This window comes from Chiloscyllium plagiosum, unplaced genomic scaffold (assembly GCF_037043375.1).
Source record: "Chiloscyllium plagiosum isolate Xiang-an unplaced genomic scaffold, Cpla_swu_hap1 HiC_scaffold_16, whole genome shotgun sequence".
Classification (NCBI taxonomy): domain Eukaryota; kingdom Metazoa; phylum Chordata; class Chondrichthyes; order Orectolobiformes; family Hemiscylliidae; genus Chiloscyllium; species Chiloscyllium plagiosum.
Window position 1 is genome coordinate 36,836,228 of NW_028270154.1, and position 21,668 is coordinate 36,857,895.

Consider the following 21,668-nt stretch of genomic DNA (forward strand, 5'->3'; position numbering starts at 1 on the left):
AGAGTCAGAGAGTCATAGAGATGTACAGCATGGAAACAGGCCCTTCGGTCCAATTCATCCATGCTGACCAGATAGCCCAACCCAGTCGAGTCCCATTTGCCAGCACTTGGCCAATATCACTCCAAACCCTTCCAATTCATGTACCCATCCAGATGCCTTCTAAATGTTACAATTTTACTAGCCTCCACCACTTCCTCTGGCAGCTCATTCCATACATACACCACCCTCTGGATGAAAAGGTTGCCCCTTAGGTCCCTTTTATATTTTTCCCTCTCACCCTAAACCTATGTCCTCTAGTTCTGGACCTCCCCACCCCAGGGAAATGACTTTGTCTATTTATCCTATTCATATCCCTCATGATTTTATAAACCTCTATGAGGTCACCCCTCAGCCTCCGATGTTCCAGGGAAAATAGCCCCAACCTGTTCAGCATCTCCCTATAGCTCAAATCATCCAACACTGGCAATATCCTTGTAGATCTTTTCTAAACCTTTTCAAGTTTCACAACATCCTCCCTATAGGAAGGATATCAGAATTGCATGCAATATTCCAAAAGTGGCCTAACCAACATCCTGTACAGCTGCAACATGACCTCCCAACCCCTTTACTCAATGCCCTGACCAATAAAAGAAAACACCTTTTTTCACTAGCATATCAACCTACGACTCTACTTTCAAAGAGTTATGAACCGGCACTCCAAGTGTTCAACAACACTCCTTAATGGAGCTTACCATTAAGTGTATAAGTCCTGCTAAGGTTTGCTTTCCCAAAATGCAGCACCTCGCATTTATCTAAATTAAACTCTATTTGCCACTCCTCAGCCCATTGGCTCATCTGGTCAAGATCCTGTTGTAATCTGAGGTAACCTTCTGCACTGTCAAATACACCTCCAATTTTGGTGTCATCTGCAAACTTACTAACTATACCCCCTATGTTCATATCCAACTCATTTATGTAAATGATGAAAAGTAGTGGGACCAGAACCGATCCTTGAGGCACTCCACCAGTCACAGGCCTCCAGTCTGAAAAACAACCCTCCACCACAACCCTCTGTCTTTTACCTTTGAGCCAGTTCTGTATCCAAATGGCGAGTTCTCCCTGTATTTCATGAGATCTAACCTTGCTAACCAGTCTCCCGTGGCGAACCTAGTCGAACGCCTTACTGAAGTCCATATACATCACGTTCACGCTCTACCTGCATCAATTGTTTTTGCTACTTTTTCAAAAACACTCAATCAAGTTCATGGGACATGATTTCCCATGCACAAAGCTATGTTGACTATCCCTAATCAGTTCTTGTCTTTCCAAATACATGTACATCCTGTTCCTCAGGATTCCCTGCAACAATGTACCCACCGCCGATGTCAGGCTCACCAGTCTATAGTTCCTTGGCTTGTCCTTACTACCTTTCTTAAATAATGGCACTCGGTTATCCAACCTCCAGTCTTCCGGTACCTCACCTATGACTATTGATGACACAAATATCTCAGCCCAGTAGCTCAGTGGTTAACACTGCTGCCTCACAGCACCCGGCTCCCAGGTTTGATTCCAGCCTTGGGTGACTGTCTGTGTGGAGTTTGCACATTCTCCCCATGTCTGCATGGGTTTCCTCCGAGTGCTCCGGTTTCCTCCCACAGTCCAAAAGATGTGCAGGTCAGGTGAATTGGCCATGCTAAATTGCCCATAGTGTTAGGTCAGAGGGAAATGGGTCTGGGTGGGTTCGGAGGGTCGGTGGACTGGTTGTACCAAAGGGCCTGGTTCCATGCTGTAGGGAATCTAAATAAATCAAATATCTCAGCAAGGGACCCAGCAATCACTTCCTTAGCTTCCCACACAGTTCTCGGGTACACCTGATCAGGTCCTGGGGATTTATCCACTTTTATGCATTTCAAAATATCCAGCACTTCCTCTCTGTAATATAGACATCCTTCAAGATGTCACCATCTATTTTCCAACATTCTGTATCTTCCATGTCCTTCTCCACAGTAAACACTGATGCAAAATGCCCGTTTAGTATCTTCCCCATCTCCTGTGGCTTCTCACAAAGGCTGCCTTGCTGATCTTTGAGGGGCTCTATTCGCTCCTAGTTACCCTTTTGTTCTTAATGCATTTGTAAAAACCCTTTGGATTCTTCTTAACCTTATTTGCCAAAGCTATCTCATGTCTCCTTCTTGCCCTCCTGATTTCCCACTTAAGTGTACTCTTATTGCCTTTATACTCTTCTAAGGATTCACTTGATCTCTCCTGTCTATACCTGACACATGCTTCCTTCTTTTAAACAAACCCTCAATTTCTGTAGTCATCCAGCATTCCCTACACCTAGCAGCCTTTTTCAATGAGAGCCTTCCCCTTGAACTTAATGACAATAGGGTGAGGACTTAATGTCTGTGAGAACAGTAGCAGCTACATAAGAAAGAATCAACGGGTGAAGAGAACAAAGTCATATACTGTCCGCCTTTCCCCATCCCTATTGCCTCTGACGTTACAGAATTCCATCCTCCTTCAACAGAATCTCCAGTCTTAAATCCAAAATCTTGTGCAGTCTGTCTTGGTTTGAACCATCATGCAATATCTCAGCTAATGTACCACACACTTTCAATGGAAGTAAAGGCAAGAGTACCACGTTAAATGCGCTATGGAAGTTGTTCAGTTGATTGTTAAGTTTGCCAGTTTTTGCTTTTGCACAATCTAGCAAGGTCAAGTTCCAGAATGTTATTTAGCAATCAGGATCAAAATTGTGTGCTAAATCCAACCTTTCAAATTGGCATGCCTTATTAGCCCTACTCATATTTAGCATCAGCTGCCATTTGATCAAGAGACTGTGAATCTCAAAGAGTCATAGGGGTATACAGCACGGAAACAGACCCTTTGATCCAACTCATCCATGCCAATCAGATATCCTGAATAAATCTCGTCCCATTTGCCAAGATTTGACACATCCCTCTAAACCCTTCCAATTCATAAACCCACCCCGATGCCTTTTAACTGTTGTAATTCTACTAGCCTCAATCATTTTCTCTGGCAGCTCATTCCATACACACACCACCCTCTGTGTCAAAAAGTTGCCCCTGAGGTCCCTTTAAATCTCCCCCTCTCAGCTTGAACCTATGTATTCTAGTTTTGGACTCCCCCACCCAGGGAAAAGACTTATCTATTTACCATGTTCTTGCTCTTAAATTCTATCATCATAAAGTGAGAAGGATTTGGGGGGTTTTTTGCAGTGCAGTACTAATGTCCCTATCTCTGAATCAGAAAGCCCAGTTTCAAGCCTTTTCAAACCTTTTCCATATCGTTGTCATTACACATCTGAACAGTTTGAGTCAACGAAACCCATCGGGGCAAATGTTTAATTCTGCATCAAAACACTAGATGGCAGCATGCTTCAACCAAAGAGTTATTGTAATATTTCAAAATATCTTTGAAGAACAAGTTAAATAAATTGATACACCCATGTTAAATCATGGATTAGTAAATGATAAGCAGAGCTGTGGACTTTTCCTTGAGGAGGACATCACAGGTTAGATACTACTTAAATTAGGCTGGAACCTTTCGAACAGATTAACTTTCATATTTCCATTCATCTTCAGAGCAATTACTGATTTAGTGATTGACTTTGACATTCAAATAGATTTAAACAGCTTAGTGTTGACACATTGTATCATTTATTTCAATATGTGTTGGGCATTTCATAATTGTAAATATGATTGTTGCTAACAATAAGTCATAGAGATGTAACACACCCTTTGTTCTGACTCACCCATGCTGACCAGATATCCTAAATTAATCTAGTCCCATTTATCAGCATTTGGTCCATATCTCTCTAAAACCTTCCTATTCTTATACCCATCCAGATATCTTTTAAATATTGTAATTGTACCAGCCTCCACCACCTCTTCTGAGAGCTCATTTCCTACACGTACCACTTTGTGCATGAAAACATTGCCCCTTAGGTCCATTTTAAAAATTTGCCTTTATACCTTAAACATATGCTCTCTAGTTATGGACTCCCCTCCCTGGGAAAAATACCATGGCTATTCACCCTATCTATGCCTTCATGATTTCATAAACCTCTGTAAGGTCACCCTGCAGCCTCGACACTCCAGGGAAAATAACCTGAGCATATTCAGACTCTCGCTAAAGTTCAAATCCTCCAACTTTGGCTACATCCTTGTACATCTTTTCTGAATCCTTTAAAATTTCACAACATCTTTCCTATGGCAGGGATACCAGAATTGAATGTAATATTTCAAACGTGGCCTAACCAATGTCATGCACAGCCTCCTGTTGACCTCCCAACTCCTGTACGTAATGCATTGACCAATAATTCCTAAATCGGTACAGCTAGTGAAATGAAAGGTCTAGTCAAATTTATAGTTACTTTAAAAATTATTCTTACACCAAGAATCCTCTGCTATTGAAAATTAAACTAATTACGCTAACAAAATCAAGTTTTCACAATAACAGCACAATTGTTATTGTGACCATAATAACTGTTAGAAAATGTTTTCCTTTCAATATTTTTAACAGAATATATGTAACAACAATACCTGGGGCTAGCTAGATATCTATTGGGAATTTAATTGCTTTAAATCATGCACAGGGTGTGTATTTAATGAAATGTAAATTTGTCAAAATCCTGTTCATCATAATAGAGGGTGAGGTTTGATCCAGGATAGCTTGTCAAGCTGGTAACAATAGGCAGAGGGCTAGCCTTAACTCTTGTCAGCATTCACAGGTTTATCAGTTAGCTATCGATAGGGTGGCATTGTGGTGGAGAGAAAGACAAAAAAAAACTACATGAATCTGAAATAGAACTGAGGAAATATATCCAATCATGCACTGTTGCATGATCAGAATAGAAGAAGCATCAGGGAATATTCAAAAACAAACAAAAGACAGTCCAGTATCACAAGTCTAGAGGGGTTGGTGGGTGGGAGCTGGTGGAGGTGCTGGTTAGCTCTGTTGTCCAGACAGTTAGTGTGTGCATCAGATTGGTCCTAACAATACAGGGCTTGATCTCCATTCTGGTTGAAATTTCTGGCATCCTCAGTTCTTTGTGTTTATTGAATTTGATTCCAGACATTTGGCCTGCTTCCTTACTCCAAAATTACAGAAACTTTAGTCCAGTAAATAATTGCCAAAGATCTGCTTCAGATAGAAAACTCAAACATACGACAAGGTAATTGATATTTGCCAAATACATGTCTGTGTTGGTTCCAAAACGAACTGCCAGACATTCCAGAGTTCATTGCACTTACTGTTTGGCTTCTATAAACGTTGACTGTTCCTTCAGCTGCCCATCTTTTCAAAGCAGTGACTGGGACAGAGCATACTAGAGAAGTTTCAATATTGCATACATTTAGCTTTGTACAGGTACATGGTTTGCTCAAGTTCACCAGTCATATATAATTTAACTTTTACAGTAAAGACAAATTATTAGATTAAATGCACTGAACAACTCTTACTACAAATGAAAGAACTTGGCTATGTTAATCAGATTCCACAAATAGAGAAACTTTTCTTCATCCTTTGAGTCAACGAAAGTCCTAGTCGGTCTTGCTTCAATATGTTTTGTATTGAAAACATAAGGCTTGGGATGACAGAGTGGACATTCCTCTGGAAGAATCCTGTAACCACAAACCTCCACAACCAAGAAGCCAGGTTCCAGGCCTACTGCCACCAGGAGATCCTGTTCTAGGCACTGCCACTGCCAGAAGTTCAGTCTCTGGGCATACCACCGCTAGGAGTCCCTGCTCCAGGCATAGCTGTCTGTAAGAGTTCAGGCTCTAAGCCTACCACCGCTGGGAGTCCAGGCTCCAGATACTACCACCGCCGGGAATCCAGGCTCCGGGCACCACCCTGCCACCAGGATTTCCAGTCCACACTGCCGGCACTGCAGCCACCGCTGCTCCGACATCACTTGGTCTCAAAGTTGAAGAAGAAAAGAAAAAGGATGAAAAGTACAGAGAGAAAAAAATGCCGCCAGCCTGGAAAGGATGGGCTTTGACGAGCCCAGGTACTACCTACTGTGCTGATGCCATCTTGGACATTAATCAGAGTGTACAAGACTAAAATTTCAAACTTCAATGTTACACTTCGGAAGTCTGACAACTTATCCTGATCTGCTGGTCATATACCCGCTGGAGAGGTATGTGTTGCTCTCAGTTGCTCTCATTTGACAATTTGGTTGTCATGCTGCTGGTGCTGCCAGTCAACATCATCACACAATCGTCAATGACTCATTAGGACCTTGAATGATTTTTTTGAAGCTTGGAACTTTTGCTGGGTGATTAAAATAGCATGCTGTGACATGAACATAGTATGTTATCCACCTTCAGATCTATTTATCTGTGCAGCAAAGTGTTTTCCAGAATACATAGCTGGAATAACAAATTGAGAAACTAATTGAAAAAATGAAAAATGTAGTCCCGTCTGAAAAGTAAAATAACTGCATAGTATCCAGAAACAGAAGAACTCACCAAAGAAACCCAACAATAAGAAGTGCATTAAAATAGAAGTTATTTCTTCATTTCCTATGTTTTGCATTCAATTTCATATTTATGTAAATGAGTATGCCCAACAATTATTTTTAACATTATCTAAATGCTTACATATTTTTAGCCAGTATAATACAGCATGCACCAAAAGATTAGGAAGGCAAATGGTATATTGTCCTTCAATCTGCAATCATGCGTAGCCTTGGTAAGACTACAACTGGAGCATTGCATGCAGTTTAGGTCTCCCTATATAACAAAATGATATACTTGCCATAAGGGAAGTGCAGCAAAGGATCACTAAATAGACACTGTGGATGACAGGACTGTCCAATGGGAAGAGATTGGTTCAACTGGGCTGTATTCATTAGAGGTTCTAGAAGAATGAGAGGATTTGATTGAAATGCATAAATTCTAAAAGGTCTATGCAGACTATATGCATGCAAGTTGTCTCCTCAGGGCTAGGGAGTCCACAACCAGGAGTTGCAATATCAGGAGACAGAGTAAGCCCATTAGCATTCAAATGAGGAAATAAGCCTTCACTCAGAGGATGGTGACCCTGTGAAATTTACTACCACGTAAGAATGTGGAAGCTCACTCACTGAGAATATTCAAGAAGGAGATTTATTTTCTTTAGATATTAGGGGCATCTCTGAGTATGGAGAGAAAACAGGAATATGCTGTGGAGATAGAGGATCAACTATAATCATGTAGAATGGTGGATGGAGCGGGCTTGAAAGGCCAAATGGCCTACTGCTGTTCTGAGTTTCTGTGTTTCTAAAGTACATGTCTTCAATTTTATTTATTTCTGCTTCAAAAATGATTACTTTGGTATTAGTTTCAAAAATGCTAAAATACTAAATAGATATCAAAATGCATGCAATAAGATTTTTAAAAAACAAAAAAAAATACAAAAATATTCATTATTTTGGGATTTGTGTAACAGCATTGTAGCTTGAAGATGTTGCATTTTCGGTAAATGTAAAAAATCGCTTTTCTTATCATTAAGGTCACTAACTTCTTCCCGTTCTAGGTAGTAATGGTTGTAAGTTTACAAGGCCCTGTCAAAGGAGTCTTGGCAAGTCGCCATTGAACACCTTGTAAGTGATACACATATAGTACACTGTGGCAGTTGGAATGAATGTTTAAAGGCTGTGGGATCCTGATCAAGCAGGCTGCTTTGTCTTGGATAATATTGAGCTTGTTGAATGTTGATGAAGCTTCATTTATCCAGATGAGTGTAGAGTATTCCACCACATTCTTGACTTGTGCCTGGCAAAGGTGGGATGGATGGGTGCTGGGAGGTCAGGAGGTGTATGTGACTTGCCATAGAATTCCCAGCCTCTGGCCTGCTCTTGTAGCCACAGAATGCATATTGTTCATGATGTCAAGTCTCTGGTTAACGGCAATCCTAGAATTTTGATGGTTCATGATTTGGTGACATGAACACCAGCAAATATTAGCAGTGGATGATTAGATTCTCTTTTGTTGGAGATAGTCATTGGCTAGAACTTATTGGGCAAATATTATTTTTCCTTATCAACCAAAGTCTGAATGCTGTGTAGTTTTTGATACATGAAAGTATGGATCGTTTCAGTATCTGAGGAGATACAGAGAGTTCTGTGAAATCAACAGTGCATTCCAGTCCTGATTTGATGTTGGACAGAAGGTTGTTAATGCAGCAGCTGAAAATAGTTGGCTCTAGAAACTATCCAAACCATCTCATGTAGTGATATTCTGCAGTTGTGCTGAATGGGCTCAAATAATCATAACCATGTTTTATGATTAGGTATGACTGCTATTGAAAAGAAAAAGGACAGAATTTTACACTGTCCCGCCACTGGGTTTGCAGCCTCTCACTCACTCTAACCTGTAATTTTATAGTGGGATGGTTCGGGCCTAGATCTTGTCCCAGTTAAGGCCCTAAGTGGCCAATTAATTGATAGCCACTCGAATGCTGTTTCCAACCTGGCTCCAATATTGAGGCTGGTAAGAGGGGCTCAGGCATGGGGTGTCTGCAAAATGACTGTGTTCAGGTCTCAGGTGGGAAAGGAGGTTGGGGGGTTGGGTGCCTCAATTAACAACCTTCTTTCAACCTCAGGTTGCCCTAATAAAGTCAGTCCCTCAATATGCACCACCTACTGGCTTCTCTACCAAACCCATCAGCTCCCCCATGCTGCCCCTCCATCCTGGGCCTCAGCTGCCATCTGTGCCCTTACACACTCCCTACCCTCCCTTAACTAGGGGTATGGCCTGTAATCCCAGTCCTGTCCACTGCACCTTCTGGTGCTGCTTGGCTGGTAGCTCAACATGGTGGCTGTCCTCTCAAGTGGGTGGGGCTTGGAGGGGTGGAGAAATACAATCCCAAGTCAATTAACCTCTTGGAGTGTTAGATGGCTGCAGGGATCAGTGGAAATACACTCACTATCCATGCTTAGGTGGTAGGAAGGGAAAATCTTGCCAATTGAAACACCTTGGCCATGGTTGAACACGAGAAATAGAGTGCAGATTTCACCACAGAAGAGAGAAGATATAATATTTTCATGCTTCAGAAAAGACACATTAAAATGGGCAATTTACATTATGAGAATAGCACTTTAAGTGATTATCACTTTGGCATGATGTTAAAAAGAATTAAAAGACCACAGTGTTTAATCAGAGATAGAGACAAGTTCATAAAAGTAATGCTTTTTTCAACAATGTAAATTATTCCTTTGCAAAAGACAGAGATTTACTTCCAAAAACATCTTTTATTTATTCAGCTTGTTTTGTTTGACTTGGATGAGCAAATTGTTGATATAAAGACCTAATATAACCCAGTTTATAATATGCTAAGACAGCTTTTTATTCTACTGCCATGGTAGTGTAATTTATTCATTTAATGTACAATAATTCCTTTTTAACTATTATATCTATTCAGTCAGGAAAGTATGAACAAGTTAATATTTATGTAATCAGTATTGCTTCATTTCACAATGCCCACAACACTCTCCTTTAAATTTCATTTTTGGCTTGTGTGTCATTAGGGTTGTTATTCAAGATTTTACTCTGCATCTCAGAGAGATGGTGACCCGAATTGCCTCTCATATGTGTGGCCTGCAATAGTTTCCACTTACTAAAGAGTGAATCCTGTCTGACTCTAGTAGGTTTGTGCAGGCTGTTTTAGATTAGATTAGATTTCTTACAGCGTGGAAACAGGCCCTTAGGCCCAACCAGTCCACACCAACCCTCTGAAGAGTAACCCACCCAGAACCGTTTCCCTCCTAACACTAACACTATGGGCAATTTGGATTGTGGGAGGAAACCGGTGCACCTGGAGGAAACCCATGCAGACACGGGGAGAATGTGCAAACTCTACACCAACAGTCACCCGAGACTGGAATCAAACCTGGGACTCTGGTGCTGTGAGGCAGCAGTGCTAACCACTGAGCCACTGTGCAGCCCCATTCATACTACTCCCTCATAATACTGTTCTGTGTCAGTACACTACTCACTAGTACAGATTCCATGCTATCTTCACAGTCCCATGAACATGACTGCTGATGTTACTGTTGATTCATGATATACATCAGCGTCTTCTTACCATATTCATTCTCATTATACTTCATCTCCTCCCAAGTTTCTTTCATCACTTAGATTAATGCTAGCTATTTCTTTAAACTACTTATATTCTTACCATTTCTGCCACCCCAGTTCCCAAAATCCAAATGACAAAGGTTAAGTCTTTGTGATAGTTTTAAAGCTCATCCTGATAATGTTCCTGTCACTACTGATCTAGTATGAAGGCATTCAATCATTTCTGTAACACAATTTCAATTCTGCAAGTTAATCAATGTAGTTCTTTTCTCATTAAGTCAAAGTAGTGATCATACTGGTTTATTCTTGCTATCTGGAGTAATATTAACATCTTTATTGTCTTTCAAATGTTCCTACCAGAATTCAAACAATATGGAGGACATGCCTTCTGACTTTCCATCTCTGACTTCCTATTTCTGATCTATATCTGGTAGCCTGGTACCAAAGCTGATAAAATCTTTGGTCTATTCCTGGAATTATTTTAGTTATTCTGCTTTTTCTTTTGGGTAGTCTTAATTTTCCTATTTTCTTATGGCCTTGGGTAGAAGATTGAATTGGGTTTTGCTGTCATAATAGAATTTGTGTTATAACAGACCCCCATCAGTAACTCTGCCAGTAATTATCTGTTACCCAAGGGTGTTACTCTGTAATTCAGTAACGCTGAATCCCAATCACTATTCCTTATCATTAGCATCTTCGTGGTTTTCACTGCTCTCTCAGCTTCTACCTTAACCTATGGATAAAGAGGAGAACTAGTGGTGTAATTAATTCTAGATTCTGTTGAGATTCTCTTAAAGAGCTCAGTCACAAATTGTGGTCTGTTGTCTGAAACAATTGCATCTGAAAACCTGTGTGTGGAAAAGATTTTCATCAATGTTTTCATCACTGTATCCACTGTTGTTGTGTTAAGTCTGGCAAATTTCAGACACCTGGAATAATAACTTCTAGTGATTAATTATGCATTCTCTTGAAAGTTTAAAAGATCATTGACCTGTGTGGGAGACAGAAAGATAATTGGTTGTTGATGCGCAAATTGGTTGCGCAAATTGACAAGATATTTAAATCTTCAACTACTGTTGAAATGTCTTACCACCATACAGACCTTTGTGCTTGGATCTTGATTCTTCACAGATGACTACCATGACTTTTTCATCATAGCCTCCCCTGTTACGAAGCTGTGATAAAGTCTAAATGATCATTTACTATAAGTAAATGTTTCTTCTGGCTTTCATTTTTCCGTAGGAACTGATAGTTTGCTCAGTATGTCGACCAATAATTTTACCTGATCAGGGTGCATTAAGAACTTGGTAAATAACATGCTGTGATGAATATCAATGCTCCTGTGTTCAAAATGAGGACAAGACATTGGTCATGTTAAAATTGTACAAGACATTGGTTTGGCCGCATTTAGAATACTGTGTACAGTTCTGGTCGCCACATTAACAAAAGGATGTGGATGCTTTGGAGAGGGTGCAGAGGAGGTTTACAAGGATGTTTCCTGTTGTGGAAGGTGCTAGCTCTGAAGAGAGGTTGAGTAGGTTAGGTTTGTTTTCATTAGAAAAAAGGAGATTGAGGGGGGACCTGATCGAGGTTTACAAAATCATGAAGGGTATAGACAGGGTGGATAGAGACAAGCTTTTTCCCAGGGTGAAGGATTCAATAATGAGAGGTCACACTCTCAAGGTGAGGTGTGAAAAGTTTAAGGGGGATACACACGGCAAGAGGGTGGTGGGTGTCTGGAACATGCTGCCAGCAGATGTGGTAGAGGCAGGCATGGTAGATTCATTTAAGATCCGTCTGGACAAATGCATGAGTAGGTGGGGAGCAGAGGGATACGGATGCTTAGGAGTTGGGTGACAGGTTTAGACAGTAGATTTGGATCGGCTCAGGCTTGGAGGGTCGAAGGGCCTGTTCTTGGGCTGTATATTTTCTTTGTTCTTTGTTCTAAGTCTTTTGTTTCTTGGTCGCCCTGGACAGTGTGTCAGTCGTGATATAGGTTTTCCCTGGTATATACACTGCTGGATAATCAGTTTAAGTCTGAACCTCTGGAAATTTCCTAAGTATCATTTGGAATGCAATATCTCATTCAAGCATATCTCACTTCATTTCTTATGCTTTTGATAAGTGGCAAAATGAGTGTCTCACAAGACAATGGCAAGTTGACAGAACATGGTACGATGAATCCAGAAGCAGATGTGGTGGATACCATGGCAAATAATGGTCAGTCTCAGTTTGAAATTTCAATGCTATCAGATGGACTGAAAAGCATTCACAGCTCCACATTACTGCTCATGATGCTTTCTCTGTTGTTGCACAATGTTATGTTTTAGTTAATATATTGGAAGTGAAGTAGATTTGCATCCTTCTATTATCATCCTGGACCTGAATGAGCACCACTCCTTTGATTATTGAGAATAAACCTGCCACTACCATTTGGCAACTTGGGTTTATAATGTTCAACAGGTTTGAAGAAATTCTTTTCTCAGTTATCTCTGAAACACTACGATGTGCTCAATACTTGAAAACCCAGTATTGATTTTATTTTCCAATGATCCCTCAAAAGTTCTATGACCAAATTTGGATAAAACCTGCCTGTTGACCATACCCAGAAATCTCTTAGCATCTTGAGGCAATGTCATGTGAAATTCCTTACCTGGAGCTGTGGGAATATTCATTGGAATTCTGTTCCATAGCATTGAATGTTATGGGTTTTTTTGGCTAAGTCTGAGCTGCATTGAGTTTTTTAGAGGGATTTCTAATGTGAAACCGAAAGACTTTTCTTGGCCTGCCTTACCAAGATGACAGCATTAACTACCTTACAGTGCTCCCATGGTATCCACCACATCTGCCTTTGGATCCATCTTACCATGTCCTGTCAACTTGCCATTGCCTTGAGAGACAATCATTCTGGCACTTATCAAACGTATAAGAAATGGAGTGAATTATGCTTGACATTAAGTTGGACCTTGTCAAACTTCTTATGAGATACTGCCATGCATCTCGTCATAACTCATGTTGCTGAAACTCCTATAAAATTCCACCAATTCTCTTGCTGTAGGACATTGTCTACTATGCTAGAAGACCCGGTACATTTATGCATTTCTTCTCAATAAATGCATTATTTCTTTACTATACAGAGAGTCCTGCTGATCTGTCAAACCTTGTGGCTAAGTATGGTAGTGATCTGATCTGATCTATACTCTTTAACTTTTGATGTTTGGACATCCACCAGTTTGAGCCATTGAAAATAGTTCACCAAGACTGCTCTAACTTGAACTTTGTCTTGAGGCCTCTTGTTTCTATTGTGACTCTTTAGAACCTTTTTGTTCCTTAGCTTCCCATAAAAAATCTGTTTTTACTGCATTTTTTTATTTCCAACATATTGAATTGTCCATTTTTTGGGACATTCTTCCATTTTTCTGTTAGCTCCATCTTTTAGTCTGCTGAACTGCAACGTGTCCTGTCTTCCTGCATTGAAAACATTCTTCTCCCCTTGCTAAGCCCATTTGCTGTCAGTAGTACTGCTCAGGTGCACAAAGTGAATACTGTACTTTGAAATAACTGGTGTATTGTTTTCCTGCGTTTACCCCTTTTTCATAGGCTTTTGAGTGGTTGGAGATGACTTTGTTTGTCTTCCTCATTTAATGGATTCATGTGAAGCTTCAGTATTCCCCAGGATTATGGCTTGAGTTTGTTCTCTGACTTTGGTTTCTATAACACATTGAACTGCTTGTTCAAGTACCTTCTTTTGAAAGTGAAAAACCTGTGTTTTGCTGTGGTCCCTGACAATGACTCAATCATGAATAAGCTCATCTTAATGCTCCATACCCCCAATAACTGGAAAACCAATTTAGATCCATAAGATATATTTCAATTTATACCCTCAGCTAGTGGGATCACTGATTAAATGCTCACTTGATTCTGAGGTTGTCTAATGTGTTGAAATAAGCAATACATACCTTCAAGATAAATTCAAAGCCTGTAGTGTTTCACTTACCCTCTCTCTTGTAAGGACATTGTCAGCGTTCAGCCAGATTACATACATGAACACATTAACCCTATGCTTCAGCTCTTCAGCATCCAAATCTGATGATGTTTGTGTTTTACCTTTTTCATAACACCCTGTGCTGGCCTGTGCAAGGACCTTCACAGCAGTGGAAGGGTCATTGATGGTTCAACCAGCACTGACATTGCTCCTGGCTTTTGGTCAGCCTTTCTCCTTAGTACATCTCACAAATTTCTTATCCTTCTTTTGAAGTCTGTCTTCTGCTGGGTTTCCTTCATTGACTTCATCATATGGGACCTGCTTGAGATTAAATGGAACTTCCCACCACTGCCACAGCATTTTGGTTTCTCCTTACCAATAAGTTACTGGTTGGTATCTGAAACCTCTTTTTATTGTGCATAATACTGCTGTGTGTAAGTACATTGCTCACTAGTACAGTCTATTCCATCCTTTCTTCAGGCTCCTGTATATGATCGCTTATCTCAAAGTTATAATGTGATACATATTACCATCTCATTATCATATCCAGCCTCATTATATTAAAACAATTTCCCTATATGGATGTGCATTTGGCAAATCAGTAAGTGTATGAGCATGGAGTTCAATTATGTCCTGTCAATCAAGAAGTTGGTTAACTTACAGAACTTCTAAGTTCTGCTTATACTTGTTGGAATTGGTGGGAATCCGTTGTAAATCCTGTTTACTTCTTTAGCTAACCCATAAGAACTGTGGATGCTGTAAATCAGGGACAAAAATAAAAAATGCTGGAAAAGCTCAACTGTTCTGGCAGCATCTGTAGAGAGAATTGGAGTTAATGTTTCAGGTTGAGTGCTGACCAGAAATGTTAACTGTTATTCTCTCCACAGATATTGCCAGATCGGCTGAGTTTTTCCAGCAATTTCTAAACTTCTTTAATTGTTTGTTTCTTTAACATCCATGCATTTCCATAATTAATGAACAGACATTTTAAAAATGAGAAATTAATATCATGACTGAAGTCTGTATAAATCACAGAGTTAACACTCTAAGACTTACTGCATACTAAATATATAATTATCTCCAAGTGATAAAGATTTCTTAGATTGACAAAATTTGAATGGGGTTGACCTCATACGTTGTTTTTATTGTTATAAAAAAAGAACCTGGGTATAGGGAGTTCAGTTTGAAATTTGTGGATGACACAGACTTTGACAAAGCAATAAATAGGATGTTCGCAAGGTAGATTTTATGAGGGGCATATACTGGTTTAAAGAATAAATGTCCAGCTGCAATTTAGGGTTAATAAATGTAAGGTGATTCACAGCAAACATGGCAGGAAGGAAGCATGAGAGGGTCTATGAATAAAGGGATTTGGGATGGGTGTTCATAAATCCTTGAAAATATCATGGCAAATTAATAGGCAGCTCAACAACTGTAAGAGATATTTCATTTTGTGAGTAGGAACATTGAATACAGAGAGCACACAGCCAGGCTAAACTCTTGATGAGCTCCATTCGTGATGAAGGGCTTTTGCCCGAAACGTCGATTTTCCTGCTCCTCAGATGCTGCCTGACCTGCTGTGCTTTTCCAGCATCACTTTAATCTAAACACTTGGGTGAGTTAGGCCTTAGACAAAGATATTGTATACAACTCAAGAGTGCCACTTGGGGGAAGGATGCCAAGGCCCTGAGGATGGGAGTGATTGTTTATCAGGATTATACCAGGGATAAGGAAGTTTAGTTAATTGGACAGATTGGGGAAGCTCACAGCAAAGAACATTGAAAACTACCTAACAGAGTAATTTAAAACAATGAGGGATTTAAAATGTGCAAGAATTGAGAATTGATGTTCTCTAATGAGTGCATTGTTAACCAGAGGTCAGAGGTTTATAATAATTAACAAAAGAACCCAGGGGAAAGTGAGGAGAAATTTCTTCACCCAGTTGTTAAGGTTTGGAACAAATAGCTGATTCTAAGGTAACAGTCATGGGACATGTGAACACAGACTTGAAGAACAATCTGGATGCTTGTGATGAAAACCTGGAAAGTTGGACTAATTGGGTAACTCTTTTAAAGAGTCAAATAATCCAATGTGCCCAATAAACTCTAATCAGAATCACAGAATCATACAGCAAAGAACACAACGAGACAGCTGGTGCAAATTTACTGGTTCCTTGAAAAGCTATTTAATATCACTCTTAACCTTTTATTTTACCATAACATTGCAATTGTTTTTTCATCAAGTTAAATTAAATTCCCAGGGCAAATTACTAACAAGACTTTTTCCACTTTTCAGGTAGCATATACCAAGTCCAACAAACTGCTGCATAAAAATAGCTTTTCCTCGTGTTATTTTGACAATTAGAGTCATAGAGTCATAGAGATGTACAGCATAGAAAAAGACCCTTCAGTCCAACCCATCCATGCTGACCAGATATCCCAACCCAACCTAGTCCCACCTGCCAGCACCTGGCCCATATCCCTCCAAACCCTTCCTATTCATATGTCCATCCAAATGCCTTTTAAATGTTGTAATTGTACCAGCTTCCACCACTTCCTCTGGCAGCTCATTCCATACACGTGCCACCCTCTGTGTGAAAAAGTTGCCCCTTAGGTCTCTTTTATATCTTTCCCCTCTCACCCTAAACCTATGCCCTCTAGTTCTGGACTCCCCAACCCCAGGGAAAAGACTTTGTCTATTTATCCTATCCATGCCCCTCATAATTTTGTAAACCTCTATAAGGTCACCCCTCAACCTCCAACACTCCAGGGAAAACTATTTTAATTTGTCAGTTTTGCCTTATTTACTGACCAATCATCAAATAATCAAAATTGAGGATTGGTAGAATATCTTTTCAGTTTGAATTCTAATTGGTGATTTCTGATTGAAGTCATGTAATTACAAAAAGCTGAATAAGATTTTGTATTTAAGGAAACCAATGCTTTTCCGACTTAGCTCTAAAAGCGAAATAAAAACAAAATTGTACTCCTAAGATTTTGACATTGAACCTTATTAACAGTATGCCCAATGCAAGCTCTCAAACAGAATGAGGAGGACTACTTTGGAAATGCATCAGTTGTAATGTTGGAAAACGCTGATACGATGAAACGGAGCTTTAGGGAATGACTGGCAGGTGGGATTTTTCTCCCAAAAGCTGCCTGTGCAAATATTTGATGTATGTGGGGTAGTAGTTTGCCTTGGAAAGACGCTTTAATTGACCAGAATGTGTAGACTGCGTTTTTGATGAACGTAACTTGTTTTCCCCTCAAATTTCCATTTTGTCTCGTCTTGCTTTGTGTGTGTGGGGGGGGGGGGGGGGGGGGGCTTTGATCTAGTTACACAGGCGAACACTCATACCCAATTCCAGCTGCAGGTAAATGTCCTTGGCAGGTAAAGGAATGCACCATTTCTAATTACTTTAGTAATTATTCACAGTAAAAGCTGTAACTTGCGTATATCTTGAAAATCGTAAAACCTGAATACCTTCTGAAACGAGCCGTTGAGTTAATTTTAAACAGGAACACGTTTATTACAACTCGTGCATTCTCAGCACAGTAAATACAAAATGACTAGAAACCTTAATCACTTGCAGTTTTCTTAGAGTGTAAAACTTGTCTGCAGTTTCTTAAATTTTATTTGAAAATACTTTGAATTTCATTCGAGCCACAAAGTGTCAACGCTGCTATACTTACAGACAGTACTGTAGATTGCGATTATGAATACAACTTGACAGCAATACAGATATATGAAAGCGCAGCTATAACTGCACCGCTTTCTATGGGCCTAACCCATTATCTTTAATATTGCCTCCAAATGCGATTACTGATTTCACCCCAACCCCACCCACCCCCCAAGAGACAAAAGCAGAATATAGTGTTTTCTTAAATGATTTTCTTCGCTACAACAGGACAGTCCCCTTAAGACGAGCTCTTGGTATTCAAATAAAATGGAATTAGTCCAACCGTTTAAAGTCGCAAGTGGGCCATTAAATATTACAATAAATCGGGCAATGGAATCCAAAGTTAAGTCATATTTAATGAAGAAAGTCGTTTGCTTTTAGTCGTGTATTTGTACCCACACACTCAGAGACGAAAAGAGTCTGGAGATTGGAGCACGGAGCAGACAACAGTTCGCAAACTGCTTGTCAATGTGAGCCGGCTGCTATGACTGACCTGTGTGTGTGTGTGTGTGTGAGAGAGAGAAGGGCTCAATTGTGCTGGAGACGGAGATCCTTTCATCAGACTTTCGTAGTGAAATTAGGAAAAGGAGAGGGATTTACTCCACATAAACCCTGCAAGAGAGAATAGGTTCAATAAAAACACAGAAAAAAAACCATTCATTTCAGCTGAGACTCTGGCAGTTTCTAATAGAATGTATTGTAAGTCAACGTATCGGTAACGTCAAATCATATATCAAATGAGAAAGGCCCTCTCCTTAAGGTAAGCGGCCTTTATGCAATCCCTTTATGTAATCGAGTATGCGCGGTCACGGACTGAAACATTCATAGGAATCACTTGCCCAACATCTCATTACACTCTATTTTTATTTCGAATCAGTCCAAGACGTGCAGGTGGATTGGCCATGGGAAACGCAGGGTTACAGAGGGAGGGGTTTCAGTAGAGGTAGGTATGGATTTGACGGGCCGAATGGCTTGCTTCCGCACTGTAGGGATTCTATGATTCTAACAGCTTTTCGGAGATGTTATTACACACCTCTGGAGCAGTTGGGACTTGAACCCTGACCTCCTGGTCCAGTGGTAGGGTCCACCTCCTGGTCCACTGCGTCACATGAGCCACCCCCTGCTTCCCCCTCCCCCACTAGGCCGGCGCTATGGCTCACAGCGCCAGGGGCCAGGGTTCGATTCCCGTCTCGGGCGAGTGTCTGCGTGGAGTTTGCACAGTCTCCTCGTGTCTGTGCAGGTTTCCTCCCACAATCCAAAATATATGCTACACTAAATTACCCATAGTGTTAGGTGTATTAGTCAGGATTTAAATATAGGGTTGGGAAATGGGTAGGTTACCCTTCGGAGGGGCAGTGTGGACTTGTTGGGACGAAGGTCCTGTTTCCTGATCTCATCTAAAAAAACACTTTAAAGATGTATCTCACTCTCTAAAGGTGTACGAGGCAAATCCATTGTGTTCTAAGACTCTGCTAACCATGGTTTACAATAGTAAATTTTAAAATTCCATTTTGTAATTATCCCAGATTCCTATCTTGGAGTTTGAATTGCAGTAAGTGTCCGATACCCAGTCCCGTGAGAAGCACCACAGGAAGAAGATAGTGCCGTTTGGTCCTTGCTATTCGAGAGGTCTCCCCCATTGAGCAGCAGCGCTCTGCCATGTTCCAGCACCATGTTCCTGTAGAACTGGTTGACTGTGAGACTGTGACCTAGATGCTGCCGCCGTCTGCTGCCGTCTACCCATTACTGTACTCCCCATGGACACTGGTTTGACGCTGCCAGCTGCAGTATACTGGAGCACGGCTAAAATCAATAAGTTCTGAGGAAAGGTCGCTCGACTCGAAACGTTACCTCTGATTTCTCTCCACAGATGCTGCCAGACCCACTGAGCTTTTCCAGCAATTGAAAACCAATAGGTGTTTGGCTGTTCGATAGTGGGAGAAAGTGAAAATGCAGGTTTGCTGATGGGGTTTGTTGTTGATCTCTGCACATGTGTATACAACTAACATCAGTTCACGGGGAGCAAATGAGCCAAACATTAGTTATTGCTCTGGCCACCGGATTAGTTTGAAGCAAAACACATTGGTCCCCAAATCCACTTGGTGTTTTAGAGCTGAGAGTTGGATAACCTACAAGATGTCGCTTGGATGACTCCCAATCTCCAGAGGAGTCAAATTTTGTAGTTATAATTAGGCTCAAAGCAACAGGATTGAACAAATCTGTATTTGAATTTCAAAAAGGCGAGCTGCTGTTTCGAGAAGTTTTCCATTGAGTTTGTAATGAACCGAATCCCGATTAAGAATAAGACAACCACCTGATGAAGGAGCAGTGCTCCGAAACCTAGTGCTTCCAAATAAACCTGTTGGACTATAACCTGGTGTTGTGTGATTTTTAACTTTGTATACCCCAGCCCAACACCGGCATCTCCAAATTAAGAATAATCCCACATTTAATGTAAATACTTAGCAAATGCGCTAAGGACTGGCCACATGAGCAGCCGGAGATAAGCCTATGCCGTTAGTTTCTGTGCACGTTCCCTGCCGTCCGCTTAAGCTTTTACAGAAATCCCACGGGAGATAAGAAAGTAAGGAAAAGGATGAAATGTGTCCCTCTGGCAGTCTAGCCGGGAAACATACTGCAGAATCCAGAAACCAAACAAAATCAAATAAAACCCATGAGAACCTATCCGAATCCCCTACCACATAAACAGCAGAAACCTCAAACCATGAAGTCTTTCAGACACCACTGGGACCACCGATCTCATTTAAAACCCAAACATCCATTTCCATCTAAAGTTGCAGCAAATTTTTTTTTCTAAGAACTGATAGCGAAATATATAAATATAGAGAGAGAGAATAACTCACCGAAGATCTTCCCTCCAGGTTTCATACCGTTTGAGCAGATGCCTGGTGGTCGGAAGTTTGGGATGTAAACAGTACTGGCGACCCTTGAATCGAGCTCCTTTCTTCATGGTGACACTGAGAAGGAAGCAAAGTGTTTAGGAGAGACATGACAGGGCACACCACGCAGCAGAAGGAATTGAACACTGCTGGTATCCTAAGTACATTCTGAAACGGTTAACACCAGCGGGAGATTTCTGTACTCACTAGATCATCTTTTCCTTGCAGTAGGGGTAACGCGGTTTAGTCTCCACTTTCCTGACATCCTTGTAGCTGATCTTCGGACTTTTCCGGTTGCACTTACATTTATAAGCTGCGGGGGGGGGGGGGGGGGGAAGAAACGAAAAAATATTCTCATTGAAAACCCAGGAGAAAACACCAGCGATACGCCAGGAGGCCAGCCATCGGTATTTGCTCAGGGTTTAACATCTGTACTCAAAAACGTTTCAAAAACAACAACAACAAAACAAATCCGATTAGAACACACTGGAAACGAATCCCTGCGTTCGCACCGGGAGGCTCCAGCAGGCAAGTGTTGACGTGAATGGCCTTAAAGGAGTCATTCAACAACACGCTCAAAATATTCTCCTCGTGGTCTATAACTTTGAACAGGGAGAGTGGAATTCCTGAGAGGAACTGCAGGCAGCTCGGTAAACAGGAAGAGACAAGGCAAGCCGGCTTTACCTTCCACATCAATGCAGCAAATGACGACCAGCAGCAGGAGCAGGGCAGCGGCGACCAAGCCCCTCATGGTGGTCACTGGCAGCGATCTGTGTAGGGTCTTCACGGTCAACAGGTTCCCCCCCCCCCCTAGGTCGAGGCTCCGAGCTCAGAGACCGAGACTCCACCACACGCTCTCTCTCTGAGCGCAGCCACTCGATCCGCTCCGGTTTATAATAAAGCCTAATTATTATGCATAACAATTCCGCGAATCATAGTTATGACCAAATGGTAAGGACGGCGGTGTGGGGCTGGGGCCCGGGCAGGCGGCAGTGTGGGAGGAGTGTTTGGGGGGTGGGGGACGGGCAGGGAAG

The 21,668-nt window shown here is 41.1% G+C and overlaps 1 protein-coding gene across 1 annotated transcript; it reads right to left on the bottom strand.

The window, feature by feature from the left end:
- Nucleotides 1-17,559: 17,559 nt before the first annotated feature.
- Nucleotides 17,560-21,601, bottom strand: cxcl14 (chemokine (C-X-C motif) ligand 14). The gene is made up of 4 exons (XM_043703483.2): nt 21,319-21,601; nt 20,842-20,947; nt 20,599-20,712; nt 17,560-18,346 (listed from the first exon to the last, which is right to left on the bottom strand). The coding sequence occupies exons 1-4, from the start codon at nt 21,383-21,385 to the stop codon at nt 18,331-18,333; spliced, it is 303 nt and encodes a 100-aa protein (XP_043559418.1). The 5' UTR covers nt 21,386-21,601; the 3' UTR covers nt 17,560-18,330.
- Nucleotides 21,602-21,668: the final 67 nt, after the last annotated feature.